The sequence below is a fragment of the Papio anubis genome, chromosome 18 (assembly GCF_008728515.1).
Source record: "Papio anubis isolate 15944 chromosome 18, Panubis1.0, whole genome shotgun sequence".
Lineage (NCBI taxonomy): Eukaryota > Metazoa > Chordata > Mammalia > Primates > Cercopithecidae > Papio > Papio anubis.
This window is the reverse complement of record NC_044993.1, coordinates 12,031,484-12,057,877: the sequence shown is the minus strand read 5'-3', so window position 1 is coordinate 12,057,877 and position 26,394 is coordinate 12,031,484. Positions and strand designations below refer to the sequence as shown.

At 45.8% G+C, this 26,394-nt stretch overlaps 1 protein-coding gene across 1 annotated transcript in view; it reads left to right on the top strand.

Moving 5' to 3' along the window:
• The window catches only part of VAT1L (vesicle amine transport 1 like), a 189,783-nt gene that overhangs the window by 159,746 nt on the left and 3,643 nt on the right, over positions 1-26,394 (top strand). The window contains exon 8 of the mRNA XM_003917210.4: positions 23,177-23,260. Coding sequence (XP_003917259.2) covers positions 23,177-23,260 — 84 coding nt within the window. The remainder of the gene's footprint in view (positions 1-23,176; positions 23,261-26,394) is intronic.

Here is a 26,394-nt window from a genome sequence, read left to right as displayed (position 1 = left end):
ATGAAAGATTCCAGATGACCCCACCCCTAAGCTTTCCTTCAGCCATGGCTCTGTAGCCTGGTTTCAATGCTGTGGTGATCAAAGTGAGCTGGTGGTTGCCTCATAGTCACTTTTAATAACATTATCCAAAGAACATGTGCTCATTGTACTCATTTTTTAAAACACAAAAGCATTGGCCAGGTGCAGTGGCTCACGCCTGTAATTCTAGCACTTTGGGAGGCCACGGCGGGTGGATCACTTGAGGTCAGGAGTTCAAAACCAGCCTGGCCGACATGGAAAAACCCTGTCTCTACTAAAAATACAAAAATTAGCCGGGTGTGGTGGTGGGTGCCTGTAATCCCAGCCACTCAGGAGGATGACACCGGAGAATTGCTTGAACCTGCTAGGCAGAGGTTGCGGTGAGCCGAGATCACACCACTGCACTCCAGACTGGGCAACAGAGCAAGATTCCATGTAAACACACACACACACACACACACATACACACACACAATGTATAATGGAGAAAATGAAAACTAGCCCTAACCCTATTACTCAGATATAGCCAAGGTTGATACAACCTACAATTTTCATGAATATATATTTTACATACATAAGATCATGATGAACATACAATTTCTTATTCTGCTTATTGTGTTAATGAGAAGTAGGAAGCAGTGATCTTCGGGGATGTTCTGTGATGCCCTTAACCATCCTAATCCTGATGGACGTTTTGCTCCAGTTTTTTGCTTTTAAATATTGAATAACGTATAGTAACCGTTAAATTAGTGAATGTTATACAGCTTTATTCCATTTCTTTTTTTTTTTTTTTTTTTGAGACGGAGTCTGGCTCTGTTGCCCAGGCTGGAGTGCAGTGGCCGGATCTCAGCTCACTGCAAGCCCCGCCTCCCGGGTTCACGCCATTCTCCTGCCTCAGCCTCCCGAGTAGCTGGGAGTACAGGCGGCCGCCACCTCGCCCGGCTAATTTTTTTTGTATTTTGGTAGAGACGGGGTTTCACCGTGTCAGCCAGGATGGTCTCGATCTCCTGAACTCGTGATCCGCCCATCTCGGCCTCCCAAAGTGCTGGGATTACAGGCTTGAGCCACCGCGCCCAGCCCTATTCCATATTTCTTTAATTTTTCTCCTTTTAAAAGGCTGTTTCTACCGACAAAGAAAGAATCCATTATTTATCCTGACTTTCCTATATAACCTGTTTATCACTGGTAATCAAATAATGGATGAAGGGAAATGTCTCCTTATGAAATTATGGCAGCTAATAAATGAACACGACTGTGTTTATCTCCCCAGTAAATTACTGCATCTAGGCATTAAGCTAGTATCCTGGAAAGAGAGCCAGCCAGCCATGGTATAGGTTCCGGAGAAAAGACACAAAGAAAATCTATGAACCTGATCAAATCTCACCCTCACCTGAAGGAAAGAGAGAATGGAGAGAGATGTTGGCTGCATTGGCTGGCCAAAATCTGTACAATCCAGATGGTGTGCAACTCCTCAGAGCTCAATAATCGGAACTCCTCAGACATCTTGCAGGGAACAGCAGCAAAGTAGAGGGGTAACTTGTAGTTTTAAAAGGACTTAAGGGCTGGGAGTGGTGGCTCATGCCTGTTATCCCAGCACTTTGGGAGGCTGAGGCCGGCTTGAGGTCAGGAGCTTGAGACCAGCCTGGGCAATATGGTAAAACCTCGTCTCTGCTAAAAATCCAAAAATTAGTCAGGTGCGGTGGTGGGAGCCTATAATCCCAGTTACTCAGAAGGCTGAGGCAGGAGAATCACTTGAACCCAGGAAGTGGGGGTTGCAGTGAGCCGAGATTGCGCCACTGCACTCTAGCCAGGGCAATGGAGTGAGACTCCGTCTCAAAAATAAAGACTTAAAAGTATGAGTGCATTTATATTTTTTTAATGAGCAAGACAATACTATGATGCCTGGGATGCACAGTTGGGTGAAATTAAGGAAATTCAAGGAAGTGATTACTTTAAAAGGATTGAGCCAGTGACATTTGAGGGAGGGGAAGGAGGTAAGATTAGCACGAGGGACACAGAAAGGACTTGGGGGTGGCTGACAAAGTTCTACTTTGATGTATTGGTTTTGTGTAGTTTTCTGTAGCTGTGTTTTATAATTTTTAGAAGTTTAAAATTAAAAAACATGAGAAAACAAACTTTGACAGCTGTTACTAGGCAAGATTATTTCAACAGGGCAGAGAGATTGAACTCAATTCCTTTGAAACAAAAGGTAGAGCATTTTTGAGCACTAGGGGGAGATAGTGGCAAAATCCTGGAGGACGTTTCAGGAAGAAGGCAGATGAGCTGAAGTCATCAGGCCATCTGTGTTTGCTAAGTGGTGCTAATGGAAGTTAGGCTCTTATCCTTCCCAGAGACTGGGAGATAGGGATTCTATTTTTCTTGATTACATTTTGAAGGGATGGTTCCCAAGTCCTTGAGAAAGACGTTCCTGGGTTACAGAAGATTTATGTCTTAAAGGAGCAAAACTAATTTACAATAGCAAGTTTTCTAAAGTAAATGCTCTAAGGGAGAGTTAGGGACCTACAGTCAGGAAGAAACCTGTTGATATAGTTTGGATCTGTGTCCCAACCTAAATCTCATGGGGAAATGTAGTCCCCAGTGTCAGAGGTGGGGCCTGGTGGGAGGTGTTCGGATCAGGGGAGCAGATCCCTCATGAATGGCTCTCCCTCAGAGTTCACACCAGACCTGGTAGTTTAAAATTGTGGGGCCCCTCCTCCCTGTGACCCCCATCACCACCCCTCGCCTGCATCTGCTTTTGCCATGTGACATGCCTGCTCCCCCTCTGAGACCTCCCCCTAGAAGCTGAGCATATGCCAGCACTATGCTTCCCATAAAGCCTGCAGAACCATGAGCCCCTGGTGACTCACGCCTGTAATCCCAGCACTTTGGGAGCCCGAGGCGGGCAGATCCCGAGGTCAGGAGTTTGAGACCAGCCTGGCCAAGATGGCAAAACCCTGTCTCTGCTAAAAAAATACAAAAATTAGCTAGGTGTGGTGGCGCATGCCTGTAGTCCCAGCTACTCAGGAGGCTGAGGCAGGAGAATCGATTGACCTGGAAGGTGGAGGTGGCAGTGAGCCAAGATGGTACCACTGCATTCTAGCCTAGACAATAGAGACTCCATCTCAAAAAAAAAAAAAAAAAAAAAAAAAAACCCATGAGTAATTAAACAGCATTTCTTTATTTAAAAGGAAAAACAAAGCTGTTACTAACTATACTGTGTTGGAGAGTGTCCTCCTAAATTCTTGTTTCTCCCTGAACCTCAGAATGTGACTTTATTCGGAAATGGGGTTGTTGCAGATGTGCTGCAACATTGCAGGTAGTTAAAATGAGGTCATATCAGAGTAGGGTGGACCCCTAACCCAACATGGTGTACTTGTAAGAAGAAAAAAAGAGAATGTTATATGATGGTGGAGGCAGAGACAGGAGTGATGTGTCTCCAAGCCAAGGGCCACCAAAGATGCCAGCAACCACCAGAAGCTAGGAGAAAATAATGGAAAAGATTCTTTCTCAGAACCTCCAGTAGGAACCAATCCTGCTGACATTTTGATTTCAGACTCTGAGTCTCAAAACTGTGAGAAAATCAATTTCTGTTGTTTTAAGCCAGCTGGTTTGTGGTACTTTGACAGCAACCCTAGGAAACTAATATACTACCCAAACATTACCATGTATTCCTAATTTTTTTTTTTTTTTTTTTTTTTTTTTTTTTTTTTTTTTGAGACTGAGTCTGGCTCTGTCCCCCAGGCTGGAGTGCAGTGGCCGGATCTCAGCTCACTGCAAGCTCCGCCTCTCGGGTTTACGCCATTCTCCTGTCTCAGCCTCCGGAGTAGCTAGGACCACAGGGGCCCGCCACCTCGCCCGGCTAGTTTTTTGTATTTTTTAGTAGAGACGGGGTTTCACCGTGTTAGCCAGGATGGTCTCGATCTCCTGACCTTGTGATCCGCCCGTCTCAGCCTCCCAAAGTGCTGGGATTACAGGCTTGAGCCACCGCGCCCGGCTCCTAATTTTTTTAATGAAAAGAATGATTCGTTTAGCTGAAGACTGGGTATGATTTGTGAAAGCATTATCTCTAGTCCTTGTCTGTATGCGAACAGTTATTTACTTGATTGAAGTTATAGCTCAATACAGTTTTATTTCTGGACTTTTTTTTCATTTGACAGAACACCGATTTACATTTCTTTTTGTTTGTTTAGTTTTATTATTATCATTTTTGATAAAGGGTTTCACTCTGTCACCCAGGCTGGAGTGCAGTGGTGCAATCATGGCTCACTGCAGCCTCAAACTCCTGAGGGCTCAGCCTGCCAAGTAGCTAGGATTACAGGTGCGTGCCACCACATCCAACTGTTTTTTCATTGCCCAAGCTGGTGTGGAACTCCTGGACCCAAGCAATCCTCCCCACCTCAACCTCCCAAAGTGTTGAGATTACGGGCGTGAGCCATCTTGCACAGCCTGATTTGCATTTCTTAATTCGAGCACGTGCATCTCTACTGGGCATTGGTTCACACTAGATCCTGCTGTTTCCTTCCTTGAAAAGAAGCCCACCTACTGCATTTCCAGCATGCAACTTTGCTTCTGAGTTTTCTGTTCATGGTGCACTAAGATCTGGCTCATTAGACCATAAACTGTGGGTTGCTGTCATAACCCGCTGATTCTAACTTCTCACACACATCCTGTGACCCCACCACCACTGAGATTCCTCCCTCAAACCATCAGCAGATGAAACTCAGCTGCTGGGTCTTTGGAGGGGCCACATGGAGACAATGAATAGGTATAATTAACAGAAAAACAGTATCTTGAAGGTTTCTTCATGCACTGAGCAGAAATCAAGTTGATACTTGCACAGAACCAAAACTGAGGTCTGATTTCTTCTCTGTTGCCCTGGAGTGAAAAGGGTTGTAGTCACTGCTCTCTACTGCTTTCCAACATGCCAGGATATTTAAGTCAAGTGTTCAACTAGGCTCTATCCAGATACTAAAAGTGGAACGTCAGGCCAGGCGCGGTGGCTCACGCCTGTAATCCCGGCATTTTGGGAGGCCCAGGCGGGCGAATCACAAGGTCAGGAGTTTGAGACCAGCCTGACCAACATGGTGAAACCTGGTCTCTACTAAAAATATAAAAATTAGCTGGGCGTGGTAGCACACGCCTGTAATCCCAGCTACTCAGAAGGCTGAGGCAGGAGAATCGCTTGAACCTGGGAGGCACAGGTTGCAGTGTGCCGAGATCGTGCCACTGCACTCCAGCCTGGGCAACAGAGCGAGTCTGTCTCAAAAAAAATTTAAAAAAGGAACGTCATCTTCCCCTCTCAGCACCTTAGCCAAGCAGGGGACCCGTCTTGCTTGTTCTTTGCATAAGTCACCCCAGCATGATGCCTTCTCACAGTAGGCAGTCAATATTTGTTAAATAAAGCACTATGTGAATTAAAAGGCTCTAAAACGTCAGAGCTGCAGAATCACCAGAAGTGGACTACCTGCCCAGTCTCAAAACAAGAGGTCTAGGGTGAGGCCAATACATCACTTTTTAAAAGCAGCATATGCGATTTTTTATTTATTTATTTTTTTAAGATCAATGCCAGTCATAGGAAACACATGATTTTAATGCAGGCAGTCTTTAATTTCTATTTTTAAGAAAAACTAATGTAACCACTTGAGTGTTTTGAAATCAGAGACCACATTATGTTCTATTCACGAGCGCCTATTGAGCTGTGTACCACACACTCTTCCTCCTTCTTGGGAAAGAGCAGAACCAAACCTCCTGTGTGCAAGGTGTTACGTGGATACTGAGATGAGGCAGGTGCCTGCTCTTCAAGAGCCCATGGACCAATGGGAGGGTAGAGATACAGAAAAAGTTTTTAGAACAATGATTCTCAACTGGAGGTGCTTTTGCCTCCCTAAGGGACATTTGGCAATGCCTGGAAGCATTTTTGTTTGTCACAACGGGGTAGCGCTACTGACATCGAGTGAGCAGAGGCCAAGGATGCTGATAAACATCCTCCAGTGCCCAGAACAGCCCCCACAACAAAGAGTTATCTGGGCCAAAATGCCAATAGCTACTAGATTGAGGAACTCTTCAAGAGAGAATGGGGTCAGGTGTGGTGGCTCACACCTGTAATCCCAGCACTTCGGGAGGCCAGGCGGGAAGATCACTTGAGGTCAGGAGTTCAAGACCACCCTGGCCAATATGATGAAACCCTGTCTCCACTAAAAACACAAAAATTAGCCAGGTGTGGTGGCACTCGTCTGGAACCCCAGCTACTCGGGAGGCTGAGATGGGAGAATCACTTGAATCTGGGAAGTGGAGGTTGCAGTGAGCTCAGATCGCACCACTACACTCCAGCCTGGGTGACAGAGGCTCCATCTCCCAAAAAAAAAAAAAAAAAAAGGAGAAAGAGAAAGAGAGAATTTCTGTTCTCTCTCTGTAATGACCCAGGGACAAGCAAGATGCATATAGATCTGGCTCATTAGACCATAAACTGGTCTAATAAAAGGAAATAAGCCATTCCTGGTCCTGCAATACTATACGCAGCATCCTACATCCTTCCTTCCTCTCTCTCCCCTCTTCACTCTCCATTGCTTCCAACCCACTGTCTCATATCCAGCAACAGTGCATCAAGCCTGTAGTTGCTTGGGGCTGGGTCTGAAGCCTAGTTTCTCTGTATTCCACTGTTTAACCTTAGGCAAAAACAATGGGTAAGACCTATTTGATAGCACAATGGGGTGACTATAGTCAACAGTAATTTGTACATTTTAAAATAACTAAAACAGTATAATTGGATTGTTTGCAACACAAAGAGATAATGCCTGAGGGCATGGATACCCCATTCCTCATGTGATTATTATCTATTGCATGCCTGTATCAAAACATTTCACGTACCCTATAAATAGGTATACCTACTATGTACCCACAAAGATTAAAAATTTAAAAAATTTTTAATTAAAAAGAAAAAATAACCTTGAACAAGCCATTAACCTTCCTGAACTTCATTCTCATCTTGACTCTCCTCCTCAAGCAACAGAGACTCAGGAAGAAAAGGGGGCCCATTTTTATGTACCCCTGATTGACAGCCTGACAAACTCCCACTTACCTCACTGGGATGATGCAATGAAATGAAGTCATGCACATGAGGTGCTTTGCTCAGTGACAGCACCTGGTAAGCACTTGTCATATGTCAGCTGCCGCAATGATCATGAGCAATGGCCTCCACCACGCCATAGATTTACCACCTCCGCCTTATCCTTTACGTTTACCCGATTTGAGGTTCATCTCTTTCCTTGAGACTTATCTTCTCCCATTACAACCTATGGGCATCTGGTGACTCTCATATTACTACGTTCTTAGGTCCAGAGCCTATAGCTTGCTCCTCCTATCCTTCCTCTCTAAGTGGGAGGATCCAATATATACCCGCCTTTAGACAAAGTGGGGGAGAACCAGCTTTTGATAAGAACACTTTGGTTGGCAATGCTTACACAAATAGAATCACTCTTTTATTATATACTTTATACTTTAGTCTGTTCCACTTTATACTTTAGTCTGTTCTCAGACTGTTTATCCCAGTCTTGGACTCTGTCTCTGTTGGCCGACTCTAATTTTGCAGCCTAGGAACCCTAGCATTTGTCTAGACAACAGTTATATATGGATTATAGAGTCAACGTATCTCAATTTCCTCAGGTACTAAAAATACCACCTATTCCTGCAAACCATCCCTTTTTCTCCAAGCCTAAGTAATGATCACCTCTGACTTCTATGAAAGTAATTGTGCATTTTGCCATTGAAAATAAGGGCAAAAATCACAATTCCTTTGTACCAACTTACTAAATGGTGCTTTCCCAAATGCTATTAGGTCTGGCCGTCATCCCTTTCAAAGATAGCTCGCCACTTGGGAACTTTCAAGGCTTTGAAGGGTCTTTGGACTCCTTATATTTTTAGCCCTCTTCCATGAATTCTCACGTTTGACCATGCTGGGTGAAAACTTTCAGACATTATGGAATGACACAGTTACCAATCTGTGAGTAAATAAAACCAGTGTGACCTGGAAGCAAGGTAATTACATCGTTAGTAAAGAACTAGAGTCCTCCATGCAGAAATATAGTATCTTTCTCCCTGAGTTGAAGGTTTTGCTGAAAGATTCAAAGCCAAAAAAAAGTTTAAAATATATTTTTTAGCTGGGCGCAGCAGCTCACGCTTATAACCCCAGCACTTTGGGCGGCCAAGGCGGGCGGATCACAAGGTCAAGAGATCGAGACCATCCAGGCCAACATGGTGAAACCCCATCTCTACTAAAAATACAAAAGTTAGCTGGGTGTGGTGGCACGTGCCTGTAATCCCAGCTACTTGGAAGGCTGAGGCAGGAGAATCACTTGAACCTGGGAGGCAGAGGTTGCAGTGAGCTAAGATCAGGCCACTGCAGTCCACCCTGGTGGACAGAGCGAGACTGTCTCAAAAAAAAAAAAAAAAAAAAGTGTGTATATATATATACACACATATATATATTTTATATATATATAAGTTCTACCATTCTCATGTGAAATTTCAGGAGTGGTGGGAGCTCAGATTGTTACTTTAACTGCTCATTCTCTTAATAGAGCAATATTTCCTTGGGTTATTAATGCATTTATTTTTGAGACAGGGGTTTGTTCTGTCACCCAGCCTTGAGTACAATGGCACGCTCTCAGCTCACTGCAATCTCTGCTCACCAGGCTCAAGCGATTCTCCTTCGTCTGCCTTCCAAGTAGCTGGGACTACAGGCATGTGCTACTAGGCCTGGCTAATTTTTTTATCTTTTGTAGAGATGAGGGTTTGCCATGTTGGCCAGGCTGGCCTCCAACTCCTGGGCTGAAGTCATCCACCTGCCCGGCCTCCAAATTGATTACAGGCTGGAATTACAGGCATGAGCCACCATGCCTGGCCTTCTTGGGTTATTTATATGTCCCTCTGTTTGGCTGAGTGACCAACTTCTACTCAAGTTACTTCCTCTCAACAGCTTCCTCTGGTTTTCATCCTTCTCCCATACCAAATAAATTGCTTCCTCTTCTGTGCCCATCGCACTTCAAGCATCTCTCTCATACACTGTGCAACAGGTATTTTTCCGCAGGTCTGAGAGGCTGAGCATCTCCAGAAGACAAAGCGCCTCACATGTGTTTTATCCTCTTCCCCAGGTCTCACTCCTGTGTTGGAATCAGCATCCCCTGAGTGTCCACTTCAATTCTATTCAACCACCCAAATCCAGCACCATGGAGCGTTGTTAACTAAGACAAACACTCGAGGGAATTCACCTGATTTTTTATCTTCTTTAGTTCAAAATACAGTAAGACAAGAATATATAGTTTGGTTTTGTTATGAGTCAGATTTCTGCAGAACATTCTGGCTCTTGGTTCAATGTTTAATTCATATGAACCCCTTATGACCATGTTGTATACTTGATCAAGAGAATCAATACCATCCAAGGATGCAGGACAAAAGGAACAGTCGCTCCATCCAAATTACACTGCCTTGCTTTTTGCTTTCTCTTCTCCCTGGAAGAACATTCCGTCTCTTGTAAGCCAGTGTTCCTACTAATAGCCCCTTTAAAAATCCTTGGAGAATCACATTAGTTATCCTGTTGCCAAGTAGGTACTTCCCTTATAATAGCTGGTTGAATGTTTCTCCCATTCCTTTAAAAATAATAACCATCCTTGCAGGACCAAGGCTATGATTAGTCAAGAGAGACACTTAGGGTATAAAATGTAAGGCAATGCTCACGTTCAGGTGATGATCCTGCACTTGTGCGAGTCAGAGAATGGACACCTCCTTATATTTTGCATCCTAGTCACCTTTGCCCCACCCTAGTCTATGCCCTGCATTATTGCAAAGACCCAATATGCAGCTGGTCTAAAAAGGAGTCGAGTGTTTGAATCCTTTCTCTATCCTTCCAGTGGATTAATTCATGGTTCCTGACATTCTACTTTTTCCAGTCACTCTTCCATTGGGTCAAAATCTTGGGGCTCACGCACTTTAGACTACAGAAGCTACTTGGCAGAGGCCAGAAATTCCAGATCTCAAGCCTACTTGCAATGAATGTGTTACATTTAAACACCCACTTTGTATTTTAGATAATCATCAATCCCTCCCAAAGATGGATATTGTTAATATGAGGAATATCTCACCGATGACTTTGGTAGATGTGCTTCTTAATTATAGTATTAATCATTTCTTTTTTTTTTTTTTTTTTTTTGAGACGGAGTCTCGCTCTGTAGCCCAGGCTGGAGTGCAGTGGGCGGATCTCAGCTCACTGCAAGCTCCGCCTCCCGGGTTCATGCCATTCTCCGGCCTCAGCCTCCCGAGTAGCTGGGACTACAGGCCCCCGCCACCTCGCCCGGCTATTTTTTGTATTTCTTAGTAGAGACGGGGTTTCACCGTGTCAGCCAGGATGGTCTCGATCTCCTGACCTCGTGATCCGCCTATCTCGGCCTCCCAAAGTGCTGGGATTACAGGCTTGAGCCACCGCGCCCGGCCAGTATTAATCATTTCTTTGTTTTCAAAGCTTTTAATTTATCATCTAACAGGCATAGTGATCCATGGAATTACCCCTCTTGATTTTTTCCCCTTTTTTTACATGGCTATGCTTATTATTATTCACAGCACAAGCCAAGTGCTATGGTTATTAAGTAGTGTCATTTGTACCCTAATGACTTTGTGCCTTTCACACCACTGAAAAGGAAGTTGGCTATTATGAAGCACTAAATGAAACCCCAAACAAAGATTGATGATTGTTAACCCTCATGGCCCAAGTGTGAAGGAACTAACCACTCAGGTAGGTGAGGGGAGATAGAAGGAGGTTCAAGATTTGCAACCACTTTCGTGGAAACTCTTTGGAATGTAGTAACCAAAGTCCCCAAATACTTTCCAGAATTTTGCCCCACCTTGACTTTTGCTCTTTTGTCCCCAAGGCCATTGGCTTTTTTCAATCTCTCCTGTCACATTCTACTTCCTCTGCTTGGAATGGTCTTCTCCCTATCCTCTTGTCATATCTAAATCTCATCCATCCTTTAAATCCCAGCTCAATTATCACTTCTTCAGAAGCACTCCCTGATCTTTGCAACCAAATCCCCACCCACATCCTCATAACACCATCTTACCAAGTGGTAATGTTACATTTGTTTGAGTCATTCTTTGATGAAACCTATGGTCCCATGAAACTGTAAAAGCCTCACCAGCTCAGGGGGTCTTGTACGGGTTTGGCTTGCTTGCCGTTGTCTTTGCAGGACTTAACAGTTAGTACACACTCAGTGTATTCGTTGAATAAAAAAGCTTGGAGCCAAATATATCAGTCAGTGCCCTGGCAGGAAGCAAGCAGCACATTTAGCTGCGGTTCTAAAGGTATCAGAGTTAAGGAAACCAACTCAACATGAATGTTGAGATGCCCAGAAACAAGTCATAGTAGGAAGGTATTACCCACCCTGGGCCTGAAGGGGCATGAGGAAGGAAAGGCATTACCAGATTGCAGAGAGAAAGCTAGGACCTTGTAGGAGCTGTAGTTGTGAGGAGGCATAGCTACTTCCAGAGACCCATCACAAGGCAGGAATGAAGGGGGAAATATTTTCATTCTCCTTCCTCCTGTTTTCTGATCTACCAGGATCTCTCATTGGCCAAAGTCAACTGGAAGCCACGGGGCAAGGAGTCTGGTAGATACAGTCCATGGGGGAATGAACAGAGGCCAGAGAATGGATGAGGGGAGGAACCCCCTAATGATAACCAAGACCCTAAGGTTGCAGCCCATGAGCCCTCCTCAGCCCTGATTGAGGCTTCCAGCCACCCCACCTGTCCTAATTTCATTGCAGACAGAAATGACTATAACTACTGCCCAGAAATGACTGACTACTGTTCCTCTGCTTGCATGGGGTGAGCCAATTAAATTTTCCCCATGGGTCATGCACTGAGTCTTGAACACCAGCTGACTTCTTTGAGAGCACGAACCGATGGCATGAGTTCAGCTCCAGTGGGTTGCAATGCACTGGGGTTAAATAAACAAATCAGGAATTCTGCATTAATGAGTCTAGCTACACAGAGTGAAATATTTTTAAATAAATTTTTCTGAGAGCATCTATCAGGATGCTGCAGCCTCTGTGCTGCTGTCTTTAACCTTGAGGGAAACAGCTGGGGCAGTTTTCAAGAAGGATGGGCTTGAGGAACAAGTGTCTTTGTTGGCTGCATGTCTATTCACAGAGAAGCAAAAAAGTTGGAGACAGGAGTTCCAGGCTGTCACCAAGGGGGGTTCTTCTCGGTGCACTGTGATCTAGCTCCTGCCCACTCCACTTTGCTGAGTCAGTCCTCTCTAAATCACCATGACCTGGGTTCAAGGACCTCCTGCCAGTTTTTCTCCTTCCTCCCTCGGATCTGTTCACCTTCTTGTTCCCTCACCTTGCCCTACTCCTGGCTCCCAGTTCCTTGGGCCTGTTCCAATCTCTGATCTACCTTTCAGAGATGGAGGTGGGAGAAGAAACCATTGTTCTCCAAGGTTTCCATGGCCCTCTTATCGGGGACTGGATCAGTCTGTGACTCACAACGTCCAGGCATTTCTGGCCATTTTCCCCTGGCTGCCCAGCCAGGATCTCAAACACAACACTAGACATGAATGCAGCTGCTTCTCCTTGGAAAGGAAACCAGGTCTAATGGGAAAGCCTGGGCTTGGCCCCCTCTCCTCTGACCTTACTCCCAGCTCCTGCACTGTCAGCTGTGTGACCTTAGGTGAAACACTTAGCATCTCAGAACCTAAGGTTTATTGTTCCAAAACGAAGCTCAGCAAAGATGGGAATGCTATACTGATGTGAATACTGTCATCATTTTTGTCATTGTCATCATTCCATTGTGACAAATCCCTCACTGAGTGCCCCATTCTGACTGGCGTCTAGAGCATCATAGTCCTTCTGATCAGCTGTGAGTCATCTCTAATTCTCTCTCTCCTCAGTCTCCGTCATACCCATATCCTCGTTTCCAGAACCTGCCAGTCATGCCACGTTATCAGTGTGTCCTGTACCCAAACCCACCCCTCACATCTGCAGGGCCCTGGGCAAGAGTGCAAATGGAGGATCCCAGCCCGTGGTCAGCCCCCTTCTGTCTCCACCCCAGTGTCCCACCTACACCACCAGAAGGGGTCCTGTCCACATAGTGGGAAAAAGTCCCCATTTGGTCTTGGGGCCATTTGAGATTAGAATTCTGCAAGGCCAGGAACTCAAAGCATGGTCTAGAAGTGTATGTGTTGGGGGAGACAGTTTGCTTTGCATGGCTGTCTCTTTGGCTCCAACCAAAGGGAGCCATAGGTAGAGGTGCAGACATAGGCAGGGGTGCAGGCAGAGGAAGGCCAGGGTAGGCCCCTCTAAGTAGGGACCAGGTCTCAGAGTAGAACCTCTCCTTTGGACTTGGGAGTCAGAAAGGACCCAGTTGGAGTCTACCTTTTATTAGGTGGCCTTGAGTATACTGTAGGCAGGACAGTATTTATCCGATAAATAAAGGAATAGGCCACAAGGCCAAGGCAGGAGGACGGCTTCAATCCAGGAGTCCAAGACCAGCCTGGGCAACATAGCAAGACCTTATCTCTACTTTAAAAAAAAGAAAAGAAAGAAACAGAAAAAGAAAAAGTAGCTAGGCATGGTGGCTCATGCCTGTAGTCTCAGCTACTTGGGAGGCTGAGACAGGAGGATTGCTTAAGCCTGGGAGGCAGAGGCTGCAGTGGGTTGTGATCATGCCACTGCATTCCAGCCTGGACAACAGATAATGATCCTGCCTCAAACACAAAACAAGAAAGAAACAATCTTAGGGTTCTGGGTGAGGAGGACATAGATGGCTTTCAGAAATCCAGTAGAGGGCGCTGGATCCCCAAGTTTTCTCCTAAAGCAGCTTCTAGTGGACCCAGTAACAGTGGCCTATGCTTAGCAGACATAGGCCCTCAACCTTCACGGCAGTTCTATTAGGTGGGTGAGAACCTGGGCCGGGCAGAATACTACCACGCAAACATGCCCACATCCTCATCCCCAGAACCCGCAAATCTGGTACTTCACATGGGAAAACAGACTTTGCAGATGAGATTAAGTTAAGGATTAGGTGTTGGGGAGATCCTCCTGGGTCTTTCAAAGAGGGAGGCAGGAGGAGAGTGAGAGTCAGAGAGATTTGAAGGTCTACCCTGCTGGCTTTGAAGATGGTGGGAGGGACCTGCAAGCAAAGAAATGCAAGGGCTTCTTCTAAAGATGGGAAAGTCAAAGAAATGAATTCTTCCCTGGAAACAAATGCAGGAAGGAATGCAGCCCTGCCGGAGCCTTGATGTTAACCCTGTAAAACCCATTTCAAACTTTTGACCTCCAGAACGGTAAGATAATAAATTTGTGCTTGAAGTCACTGTTGGTGGTCATCTGTTACAGTAATAATAGGAAACTGATATAAAACCTTACTTTGACTTTGTAGAAAATAAAGGGGGAAAAAACCCACAGTGTCACAGAGAGGCTGGGGAAACTGCCCGAAGTCACACTGTCAGAGAACGCAGGAGCCTGGATCCCTCCAGAGACTCCCATTGCTCCACAGTACAGGCTGGTGTCCTCACAGGAAAGGCATATGCATTTGGCAAATAAGAGAATATTGGGGAAGTCATGGAAAAGTGATATTCACTTCTCTGTGACACTTCCCAGCACAGAAATGATTTGAAGCAATCAGAGACGAGCTCTCTCACTAGCAAAGAGGAAGTCTTCGCAATATGTGAAGACCGTCAGAGCAAAACCAAGAGTCTTACAAAAGGGCCTTCAGTGGTGCAAATAGTGACTGGTTAGAGACTTCAAGATCTGCCACGCTCTCCGCTTCCAGACCCCAGTGTCAGGCCTCTGAGCCCAAGCCAAGCCATCACATCCCCTGGGACTTGCACGCATACACCCAGATGGCCTGAAATAACTGAAGAATCACAAAAGAAGTGCAAATACCCTGCCTCACCTTAACCGATGACATCCCACCACAAAGAAGTGAAAATGGCCGGTCCTTGCCTTAAGCGACGATATTATCTTGTGAAATTCCTTTTCCTGGCTCATCCTGGCTCAAAAAGCTCCCCCACTGAGCACCTTGTGACCCCCACTCCTGCCCACCAGAGAACAACCCCCTTTTGACTGTAATTTTCCTTTACCTACCCAAATCCTATAAAATGGCCCCACCCTTATCTCCCTTCACTGACTCTCTTTTCGGACTCAGCCCACCTGCACCCAGGTGAAATAAACAGCCATGTTGCTCACACAAAGCCTGTTTGGTGGTCTCTTCACGCGCATGACACCCAGGATCCGTCCGCTGCCTTCCTCTCCACCCGCCCTTGTATTTTTCTCCACCACTCTGGCCTCCTCTTAGGGAATCCCACGTGGGATTCAGATCCACCTGGAGCCAAAGCACATGCTGCTTCCCTCCCTGAATCCCTATTGCTCAGCTCCTTCCATGGCTCACTCTTTTCTGCTTTTCAGGTCTCACCCATCACCTTGTTAAATCCACCTATATTAGTGTCCTGTAAGCTGCTGTCACAAATGACCACAAATATAGTGGCTTAAATAACATTAAAGTATTATCTTACAGTTCTGAAAGCCCAAAAATCAAGGTGTCAGCAGGGCTGGGCTTCATTCCTCATGGAGGCTCTAGGGCAGAATTCATTTCCTTCCCTTCTTCAGCTTCTAGAGGCCACGTGTGTTTTTCTTGCCTTGTGGTCCCTCCAGCAAGGGCATCACTCCAGACTCCGCTTCTCTTGTCCCACCACCTGCTCTCTGACCCAAACCCTCCTGCCTCCCCCTCCTGCAAGAATCACTGTGGTTCCATGGGGCCCCCAGATAATCCAGGATAATCCCCCATCTCAGATTTTTAGCTTAACCACTTCTACAAAGTCCTTTTGCCACGTCAGGTAACAAACATACCCTCATGTTCTGGACAGTAGGAAATGGATGGCTTGGGAGTGTGAGGTTATTCTGTCTGCTGTCCCCAGGGATCTTGTTTAAGTGGGTCACTCTGCCTCCACCCCTCACCATGTATTCTCCATTGTGGAACACTGCTCACTCCCTTTGCACTTTTTTTTTTTTTTTTCTTTTTTTTAAGACGGAGTTTCGCCCTTTTTGTCCAGGCTGGAGTGAAATGACGTAATCTCAGCTCACCACAACCTCCGTCTCCCCGGTTCAAGTGATTCTCCTCCCTCAGCCTCCTCAGTAGCTGGGATTACAGGCATGCCCCACCACGCCCGGCTAATTTTGTATTTTTAATAGAGACGGGGTTTCTTCACGTTGGTCAGACTGGTGTTGAACTCCCGACCTCAGGTGATCTACCCGCCAGGACCTCCCAAAGTGCTGGGTGAGCCACCCCACCCAGCTGTAGCACTTTTAATGATTATGATAAACCTATTTAATAAGGGAAAATACGATTCCCCCAGGACAGACGGAGAACATCTGTTTCACCCAGTTCCTGGCCCAGGACTTTGGTTCTGTTGAATGAATGAATGAATGAATGAATGAATGAATGAATGAATGGCTAGTATAGCTATTATCATTCACATAAGAAAGATGAGATGCAGAGAGAGGAAGCCACTTGTTGGAATGATATTACCAACTCAAAGCAAAGCCAGGATTCAGTCCTGGAATGTTCCCACTGCCTCCTGCCACCATACACTTGGGATGCTGTCAAAGTGGCCTCCCAGACACCAGAAGTGTCAGAGAAAGTCCAGATGTCCTTTGAGCTTAGAATGTTGGCATCCTGAGGTGCTTGAATGACATGACTCAGATTTCCTCCCTCCAGCTCTATTGGACATGGCCTGAGTAAATCCAGAATCACGGCCCTGGAAAATCCAGGTGCTGAGTCCAGATCTGGCCAGCCATGCCGCTGGCAGTGGCGTCCCAGACTGGGTGTGGGACCATAGTCCTGATTATGAACAGACTCCGCTGGGTCACCCAGGCTGCACTGAGCAGGCCACCAAGAGATAGCTGCCCAGGCCAGGGGCTCTAGGTTGTGGGGTAGGCAGGACAAAGACCTCTAGGTAAGGCTCAGCCACATAGCATCTCACATTCTCCACATATCCACTTTTTCATTCATTTATTCATCCTGGAAGCTATTGTGTGACAGATGTCCTTTTGCTCTATGGACTCTGAGGTAGACACCACTGTCCTGCCCATATACAGCTGAAATCCCCAATATGGTAGCTGTCAGCCATGGGAGGCCAATGAGGACCTCAAGTGTGGTTCATCTGAATGGAGATTTACTCTCAGTAGAAAATACACCCTAGATTCCAAACAGTCCCCCCCGCAAAAAGTGTAAATTATTACTTTATTATGTTGAGTATATATTGAAATAACATGTTGGATATATTTGCTTAAATATCTTAAAATTAATTTCATCAGTTTCTTTTTACATTTCTTGACTTGGTTAATTAGAAAAATTTTAGCCACATTTGTGGTTTGCTTTATATTTCTTTTAGATGGCACTGTTCTATTGAATTGCAATGGAGAGGAGAGGCAGATATGTAACTTATAAGGCTGGGGTAGGGTTGACATTACTAGCCAGCTAGGTGTGAAAGGAGAAGTGCTTGGGCAAGACCGTGAGGTTGGGGGTGGAGGGCAAATGTTTAGAAGAGCTCACATCCAAGTCAACGGCTGCAAGACAAATCCAAGGTAGCTCAGGGACCAGGGCACTCCCGGAAGGGACCCAGGATATAGAGAGACAGTGCAGAGAGCCCAGTGAACTTCAGATGCATTGTAAGTGGTGGACATGAGGGTGCTTTAAGAGGTGGAGAAAAGCAATAAAGCCAGAAAAGGCAACAGTTACCAGCTCCAGAAACATGTAGTCCAGAGGTGTTCAGCAGAATTATGTGAGCCACACGCAAAGTTTTAAATTTTCTAGTTTCTAGCCATATTTTCAAAACTATAAAAAACTAATTTTAATCATTGTTATTTCAACACGTAATAAATGTCAACAATTCTTACTGAGATAGTTTGGATTTTTTATGATGATTAAGTCTGTGAAGTCTGGCGTGAATTTTTTTTTTTTTTGAGACGGAGTCTCGCTCTGTTGCCCAGGCTGGGGTGCAGTGGCCGGATCTCAGCTCACTGCAAGCTCCGCCTCCCGGGTTTACGCCATTCTCCTGCCTCAGCCTCCCGAGTAGCTGGGACTACAGGCACCCGCCACCTTGGCGTGAATTTTACACTGACAGCACATGGCGATTTTTACTAGCCAAATTTCAAATGCTCACTTGCCACATAGACTAGTGGCTATAGTATTAGGCAATGCAGGTCTACTAGACGGTTCTCTTGAATACAGTGGGGAAGGGTTTTAAACAGAAGAGTACTTTAGGGGAAAAAAAAAACACCTCTGACAGTCCCAATGGAGAAGACAGGTCTCCCATGTGCTACTGAGCTTTCTGGAGCCCATCAGCACTATCTTCTGGGCACGGTCACCCATGCCAGGGTACTTCCACTTATAAATGGTAATTTGGGAGTAATGTCTCTTTTGTGCAGACTTTGCTTTGTCAAGGTGTTGAGAGCAGTGTGGGGTGTTGACAACAGAGGAAGGGGAAGCTGCCCTCTCAAATCCCCCATGGTTCTCACCACCTTTCAGATGGGCACCAGAGGCAAGAACCTTGGATTTTGTAATCATTGGGTTTTGCATCTGTAAAACTGTGGTGCTTAACTCAGCGTATCATCCGGTTTCTCCTCGTGAAACTGATGCAGACACTTCTAAGAGGCTTGGTGTGTGTGGATAAAAGGAAGCAACTTATGCAAAGGGCCTCATATGGTGACCTAAGAAAGAATTAATCAGGAACAGTATCATTTCTTTCCTTCAACATTGTCATCAGAAAGGGTCTTTTCCATCTCCAAGAGCATAGAGGATAGAAATGCAAACAGCGTGACTAGGGGGTCAGGCTACTGAAATGGCCTCTTGGAAATACTGCTAATCCTTTATCCATCCTTTCCATAAGGGACTTCAAGGAGTCAGTTCATTTCAGAAGAAATATCCAAAAAGCATGCAGATTAGAGGCAGCCCTGCAGGGAGCTTTTTCTCCTGGCATCACAATAAGCTTTAACTGGTGAGAAAACAGCTTTTCAGTTTCTCTGGGCTCTGTCTTATTGGAGGCAGCTTAAAAGTTGTTCCTAGTCTCCAAGGAGTTTTCAGATGCTAATAACTTGCCAGAGTGAAAAATAACTGAATGCTGGGGAGCCATGACGTGAGACATTACCTACCTCATTCCTCTGCCTTTGAGAGTCAAATGAAGCAGTACAGACCGGGCAGAACTGGGAAAGAGCTTTGGGGTCTGGCAGCCCTGAGTGTCAACCACAATTCTGTCACAATTAACTATATAATCTTTGGATAAATTGCTTCTATTTTTGAGCATCAGGGTATATATCTGTAAAACGGGGATATGTGTTGAAAGGTAAGAATTATGTATGTAAGATAAGAATATATTATCTATTATTGCATTTAATCTCCCCACCCCTACCTGCCCCCAACAAACTTAGAGTCACTTATGGTCTCCCAGTTTCTGTGAGTGGGGAATCTGGGCACGGCTTAGTTGGTGCTTTGACTCTCACAAGGCTGTAATCAGGAAAGGGGTCCAGACCCCAAGACAAGGCCTTGGGTCTCACTCAGGAAAGAATTTAGGGCGAATTCACAGTGCAAAGCAAAAACAAGTTTAAGAAAGTCAAGTGGTGAAACGATAGCTATGCCACAGAGTACGGCGTTCCAGAAAGTAAGAGGAACAACATGTTCACCCTGGGTACAATGCTTGTTTAAATGTAGGATAAAAAAGAGCATGGGCCGGGCGCGGTGACTCACGCCTGTAATCCCAGCACTTTGGGAGGCTGAGGCGGGTGGATCACAAGGTCCGGAGATCGAGACCAGCCTGGCTAACACGGTGAAACCCTGTCTCTACTAAAAATACAAAAAATTAGCCGGGCGTGGTAGCGGCGCCTGTAGTCCCAGCTACTCGAGAGGTTGAGGAGGGAGAATGGCGTGAACCCAGGAGGCGAAGCTTGAAGTGAGCCGAGTTCGTGGCACTGCACTCCAGCCTGGGCAACAGAGTGAGACTGCATCTCAAAAAAAAAAAAAAAGCATGGGGGACATGTGCTCTGCTACAAGGGTTTGTGATAAAGGATTAATTTTCTTAATTACTGCATTTTCCAAGAATCAATATTATTTTTTTCTTTTTTTTAAGATAGTTTCGCTCTGTTGCCCAGTCTGCAGCACAGTGGTGCAATTTCAGGTCACTGCAACCTCTACCTCCCAGGTTCAAGCAATTCTGCTTCAGCCCCTCAAGTAGCTGGGATTACAGGCACCCACCACCACGCCCAGCTAATTTTTGTATTTTTAGTAGAGATGGGGTTTCCCCATGTTGGCCAGGCTGGTCTCGAACTCCTGACCTCAAGTGATTGGCCCGCCCTGGCCTCCCAAAGTGCTGGGATTACAAGCGTGAGCCACTGTGCCGATATTATCTTTAAAGTAAAATTAGTAATGCTTCTGTTCTCAAGATATCAAGATATCATTATCAGGACACTCCCAAGTCTGGGTCTGTTTAGTAAACATTATTAATCTGTTCCCTTAACCGTGAGCATCTAGAGGCTAGGAATATCTAACCCTCTGGGGATGCGGCCAGCAAGTCTCAGCCTCGTTTATCCTACCCCTCACTCAGGAGGGAGTTGCTCTGGTTCAGATGCCTCTGACAAACGTGTCAGCTGGGGCTGTGGTCTCAACTGGGGAAGGGTCTGCTTCCAAAGTCTCTGTGGTTGTTGGCAGCATTCAGTTCCTCACCGGCATTTGGACTGAGGGTATCTGCTCCTCACTGACTGCTGGCTGGGGTCTGCCCTCAATTTCTTGCCATGTGGACCTCTCCCATAGAGCAGGTCACAAGGTGGCAGCTCGAGTCATCAGAACAAGGAAGCGTCAAGAGTTAGAGAAAGAGGGACTGCAAAATGGAAGTCACGGTCCTTTACTACCTAATTTTGGAAGTGATATATCATCACTTTTGCTCTATTCTGTTGCTTAGAAGCAAGTCACTAGATCCAGCCTACATTCACGGGGAGGGGATGAGTACCAGGCAGTGGGGATTCCTGACAACCATTTTAGAAGGTGTCCGCTGTAATACATGAAGATTCCCGGTGGATAGTAGCTATTATGAACAAATGTGAAAACCCTTGAAAAGCAGAGCTCACTGCAGAAATAAAAGGAATCCACTGGATTGTGTATTAGGGCCAAGAAACTTATCAATCATATGACACTATTAGTCAGAGATCAGGGCCGAGCACAGTGGCTCATGCCTGTCATCTCAGCACTTATGGGAGGCCAAGAGGGGAGGATCACTTGAGGCCAAGAGTTCATGAGCAGCCTGGCAACATGGCAAAACCATATCTCTACTAAAAAAAAAAAAAAAAAAAAAAAAAAAGCGAAACATTAGCTAAGCATGTGGTGACGCTTGCCTATAATAATCCTAGCTACTTGGGAGGCTGAGGTGGGAGCATGGCTTGAGACCAGGAGGTCAAACCTGCAGTGATCTGTAATTGTACTGCTTTACTCCAGCCAAGGCAACAGAGCAAGACCCTGTCCCCCCAAAAATGGGTTGATTCTGATCACTGCCGGGTTGTTCAAAGACTGCATTTAAAAATGCATTTATATTAAATACTGATTTGATAATGTTACCAGACAGACACTAAAGTTAAAAGGTATCCATTTCTTCTACATGTTTTATCATATATCCATAGCCCTTTCTAGTTATTTTAGTATATGTGTGTTTTTATGGAGATAGAGATTAAAATATTTTAAATATGAATGTCAGTTCTCATTTAGCAATATTACAACATTTAATTCTGCTGTATAGTCTTTGTAATTAGCTGCATATATCTTTATATTCTTTAACAGTCACATATCATTTCCTTTCAGTAGATAAATGTGAGTGAGTCATTGTTTACTCAACCATTCCCTTAACTCTGGGACATATAAGTTGCTTCAATGTTTTGCCATAAAAAGCAATACTGTAACTGAGTATCTTTTGTGTAATAAGTTTTTTTCCCCATAATTTAAATTATGTCTTTAGGATAAATTTCCAGAAAAGCAATTAGAATACAAACATTTTAATAGCTGTGTCAAGTTGTTATCCAAATGTGTAGAAGGCTTTGGTTTTCATACAAGCGAACACTGCTCTATCAATCAGCCACAGGGTGAGTTCCTCAGAGGCAGGCACTGTATCTTACTTTTTGTTTAACCATAGCACCTAGGCTAGAAGCAACATTTAATGAATATTTTTGGACTGAATGAACACAAATTTTAAATGTTTGAGACTTCAGGAAAAATATTTAGGCTAGATCTATTTTAAACAATTATTTTTCTTAATCAAGAGATGTGGCATTTCCACGCAGATTTCACTGAGATGTGGAGCATGGGCCTGTACCAAGTACCAAGCTCCATGATGCCCTTTCCGGATTTCATTTAACTCTCATGCCTTCCTCCCCGACCCTACCCCTCAACAGTTGGAATTCCACGTGGCAGCAGAATGAGAGGCTCAAAATGCAAATGGGATTCTGCCACAACCTTGCTGTTTCAGAGGGTCCCAGGAGACAGCTGTGGGCCTGGCAAGCCCCCAACATTTGAAAACAAACAGGAGGCCCTCTTTTCTGGGGAGAATACTATAATGTTGAGGGGAAACTCCACTTGGAGACAGCATTTCCTCCCAATAACCAGAATCGTGAGAATTTTCCTGAGTGCAGTTCAGCCTTGAGTAATGGGTCAATTTAGCCCAACTGTGAGTCACAGTTAAATAACATTGAAGTAAGCAGGGCACAAATGACCTTCAGAAAATATCTTTATTGGTCAACATGTAATCTGACTAATGCACCCTGCCACCCTGCAGCATGTAACTCTGAGAACTCCAGAAAACCTTCCCCCCACCCTTTTAAGAAATGTTCATCTACTTATTTCAAGAGCTGTCACCCTCATTTTTTCGACCCAGAGGATGTTTGCACAAGATCGGTGTGTGAATGGCACAACCAGAATGAAGTTGCACCCCCAAGGTCCAACATCAACCTCTTAGCCACTAAGCTTGAGCCGCAGCGCCCTCTGGTGGTCACTTGACAGTTTGAGTTTTCCAGGCCCCTTTTATAACTGGGCAACATCTCACCTAACCAGCACCTCTGTTTCTCGCCTTGTCTGGCAGGTGAAGGAGGCCATGCAGCGGATTCATGACCGAGGGAACATTGGCAAGTTAATTCTGGATGTAGAAAAGACCCCAACTCCACTGGTGAGTGAAAAGCAGAGGAGTCTGTTCAGGTCCACGTAAGAGAGCACCATGGGTCAATCAGGTGCAGACACAGGTGGGGTAGAAGGAAGTACAGGTAGCTTGTGGGCTAGTGGAGGAGACTAGGGGTAATCAAATGATTTCACACATGAGGGATTCATGACAAACTGAGATGAATGCTGAAAAGGAAAGGCCAGTGCTTCAGTGAGAGCATATCAAAAGCAATCTGAAGGCATAGGCAGGAACGCATAGCAACAACAGACCTGTCTATTACAGCTGCTAGCTCTTGGGGGAAATACCTGGAAAATTTCAATAATTTCACATTCATGTTCTTAACAGAATGATGCCAGCTGCTTCCGAGATGCTCCCTGATGGTTCCCCTGATTTTTTTTCTTTCAGAGAGAGACAGAGAGAGTCTCACTCTGTCACCTAGGCTGGAGTGCAATGGTGCGATCTCGGCTCACTGCAAGCTCCGCCTCTGGGTTCACACCATTCTCCCACCTCAGCCTCCCAAATATCTGGGACTACAGGCACATGCCACCACGCCCGGCTAATTTTTTTAGTAGAGACAGGGTTTCACTGTGTTGACCAGGATGGTATCGATCTCCTGACCTCATGATCCACCTGCCTCAGCCTCCCAAAGTGCTGGGATTACAGGCGTGAGCCACCGCGCCCGGCCTGGAGTGTGTATTTTTGAAAGTATTTCCTTGACTTGTAACCATAATGTAATTTGGGTATGACAGTCATTTCATTCAAAGAAGGACAACTTCAACATTCTAGAACGCCCTCTTGTTAAGTGACTTATACAATAGGGATATAGCTTATTAAATACTTACTAAGTTCTAGGGCTGTTCAAAGCAGATGAGAGGGTAAGGTTAGGGAGGGGAGGGAGTGACTTGGATCCTGAGTCTCCTGTACACCTGTTTGTAGTCTTTAAACATATGACCAAGCCTATTTCAGTCCCATTTGTAGAAGGCAGACAGGCTCTAGGGCCATCCTGGAAGCTTATTGCTTTCAAGCAAAATAGTTGGCACCAGTTTCCCACCCCGGGATGCTCCTGTGTCTATCACACATGAGTTGCTGCCAAGTCCTTAGGCTGATAGGAAGGCCTGTCTTACGGAGTAAGGATTCTTACCACAGCAGAGGCGGAAAAACCCACCTTTCCTGTAAAAGCACAGGATCTGCCTGTGCAACATACAATGTCATTTTCCTTGTTTCTGAAGCTCCTGAAGGCTTCTCTTTTGAGATGGATTCTCTGTCATCCAGGCTTGAGGGCAATGGCACGATCTCGGTTCACTGCAACCTCCGCCTCCCAGGTTTAAGCGATCCTCCCACCTAAGCCTCCCAAGTAGCTGGAATTACAGGAGTAGCTGGAATTACAGGCACATGCCACCACACTCAGCTAATTTTTTTTTTTTTTTTTTTTTTTTTTTAAGTAGAGGCAGGGTTTCACCAAGTTGGCCAGGCTGGTCTCGGACCCCTAACCAAGTGACACACCTGCCTTGGCCTCCCAAAAAGCTGGGATTACAGGCATGAGACACCATACCTGGCCCTCCTGAAGGCTTTTATCCGAGACCTAAAGAAACCAAAAGACAGTAGAGAGTGGGTATTCAGAGCAACCATGTGGTAGAAAAGAGGCCACGGCCTATGTAGACGGAAAAGCAGACTTGAAGGAAAGGGAGCATGTCGTCAGGTTCAACAGAAGACATGGAGACGCAGGAGGGATCCAGTGAGGTCATTTTAGGGCTAGCACCTGACGGAAGAGGAAACAAGTCAAGCTCCAGGCCCCGCAGGACGGGTCGCCGTCCACTCGGCAGGTGTTGGAGGAGGGGGACAAGGCGCCTGCAGAGGTGCTTTCTCCTACTGGAATGACCACTTTTTGTTGTTGTTGTTGTTGTTAAGACAGAGCCTCATTCTGTCACCCAGGCTGGAGTGCAGTGGTGTGATCTCGGCTCACTGCAACCTTCGCCTCCCGGGTTCAAGTGATTCTCATGCCGCAGGCTCCAGAGTAGCTGGGATTACAGGTGCATACCACACCACGCCTGGCTGATTTTTGTATTTTTAGTAGACACTGGGTTTCACCATGTTGGCCAGGTTGGTCTTGAAATCCCGACCTCAGGTGATCTGCCCGCCTCGGCCTCCCAAAGTGCTGGGATTACAGGCGTGAGCCACGGCGCCCAGCCATGACCACTCTCAGCCCTCACTCAGCCCCAAATCTGCCCAGCCAGCACGCTGCAGGAGATGCACTGCTCCTCTAGAATAGTCTGGGCTGTAAGGCGTATCGGCAGCACCCAGGCAGGGGAAGTCGATTGCTCTTGGCAGCTCCGGAAGTGAATTTCCTGGGAGGCACTAAGAGTGGAGTCTCTCCTGCGCAGGGCCTCCTCTTGATGAGGCTGGACCAAAGCAAAAGTTGGAACTCATCCTATGATGTGTCATGAAGTCAGAGCAGAGGCAGAACTGCTGCCTCCAGACCCCTCAGTACCAGAGGGCAGCCCTGCCCCAGTCCTGGCCATCAGACCAGTGCCCCAGAGAACAGGGGTGGCCTTTCCTGAAGGCAACTGACCTCTGCTGCCTTTATGGCTTCTGTGGTCACATCATCTCAGGGTCTCCCTTTCCACTGCTGCAGAACGGAACTAACAATAATTACTACTATTGCTACTATTTCATAGAGTCGTAGAGAAGATTAAAAGAACCAGTGTCTGTGAGCTAACTGGCATATTGGTGATGACTATGGATTATAATATACACTACTAAAGGACAGCTTAGTTGGTTAGTTCTTCATTATCCTAAAGCGCTTGTTGCATACATACCTAGTTGTAGGGAAGAAAACTGCAGAGACCTGGTCCTCCCCTGTGGTATCTATGGTTTGCCAGGGGCAGACGGACATTCGTCAATGAGCCATTCATATAAACGGGACATTGCAACTCTTGATCAGTGCTACAAAGAAGAGGTATTTGGGCCATGAAAGTTCATAATATGGAGATTGTTCCAGTTAGGGAATTCTGCAAAGGCTTACCTTGAGGAAGTAGGATGAGCCCTAAAGGAAATGTAGGGATGAACTGTGCAGAGGGGGTAGAGGACTGACATTCCAGGGAGAAGGCACTGCACACAGCGTGGCCAAGGGGGGAAACCCAGCT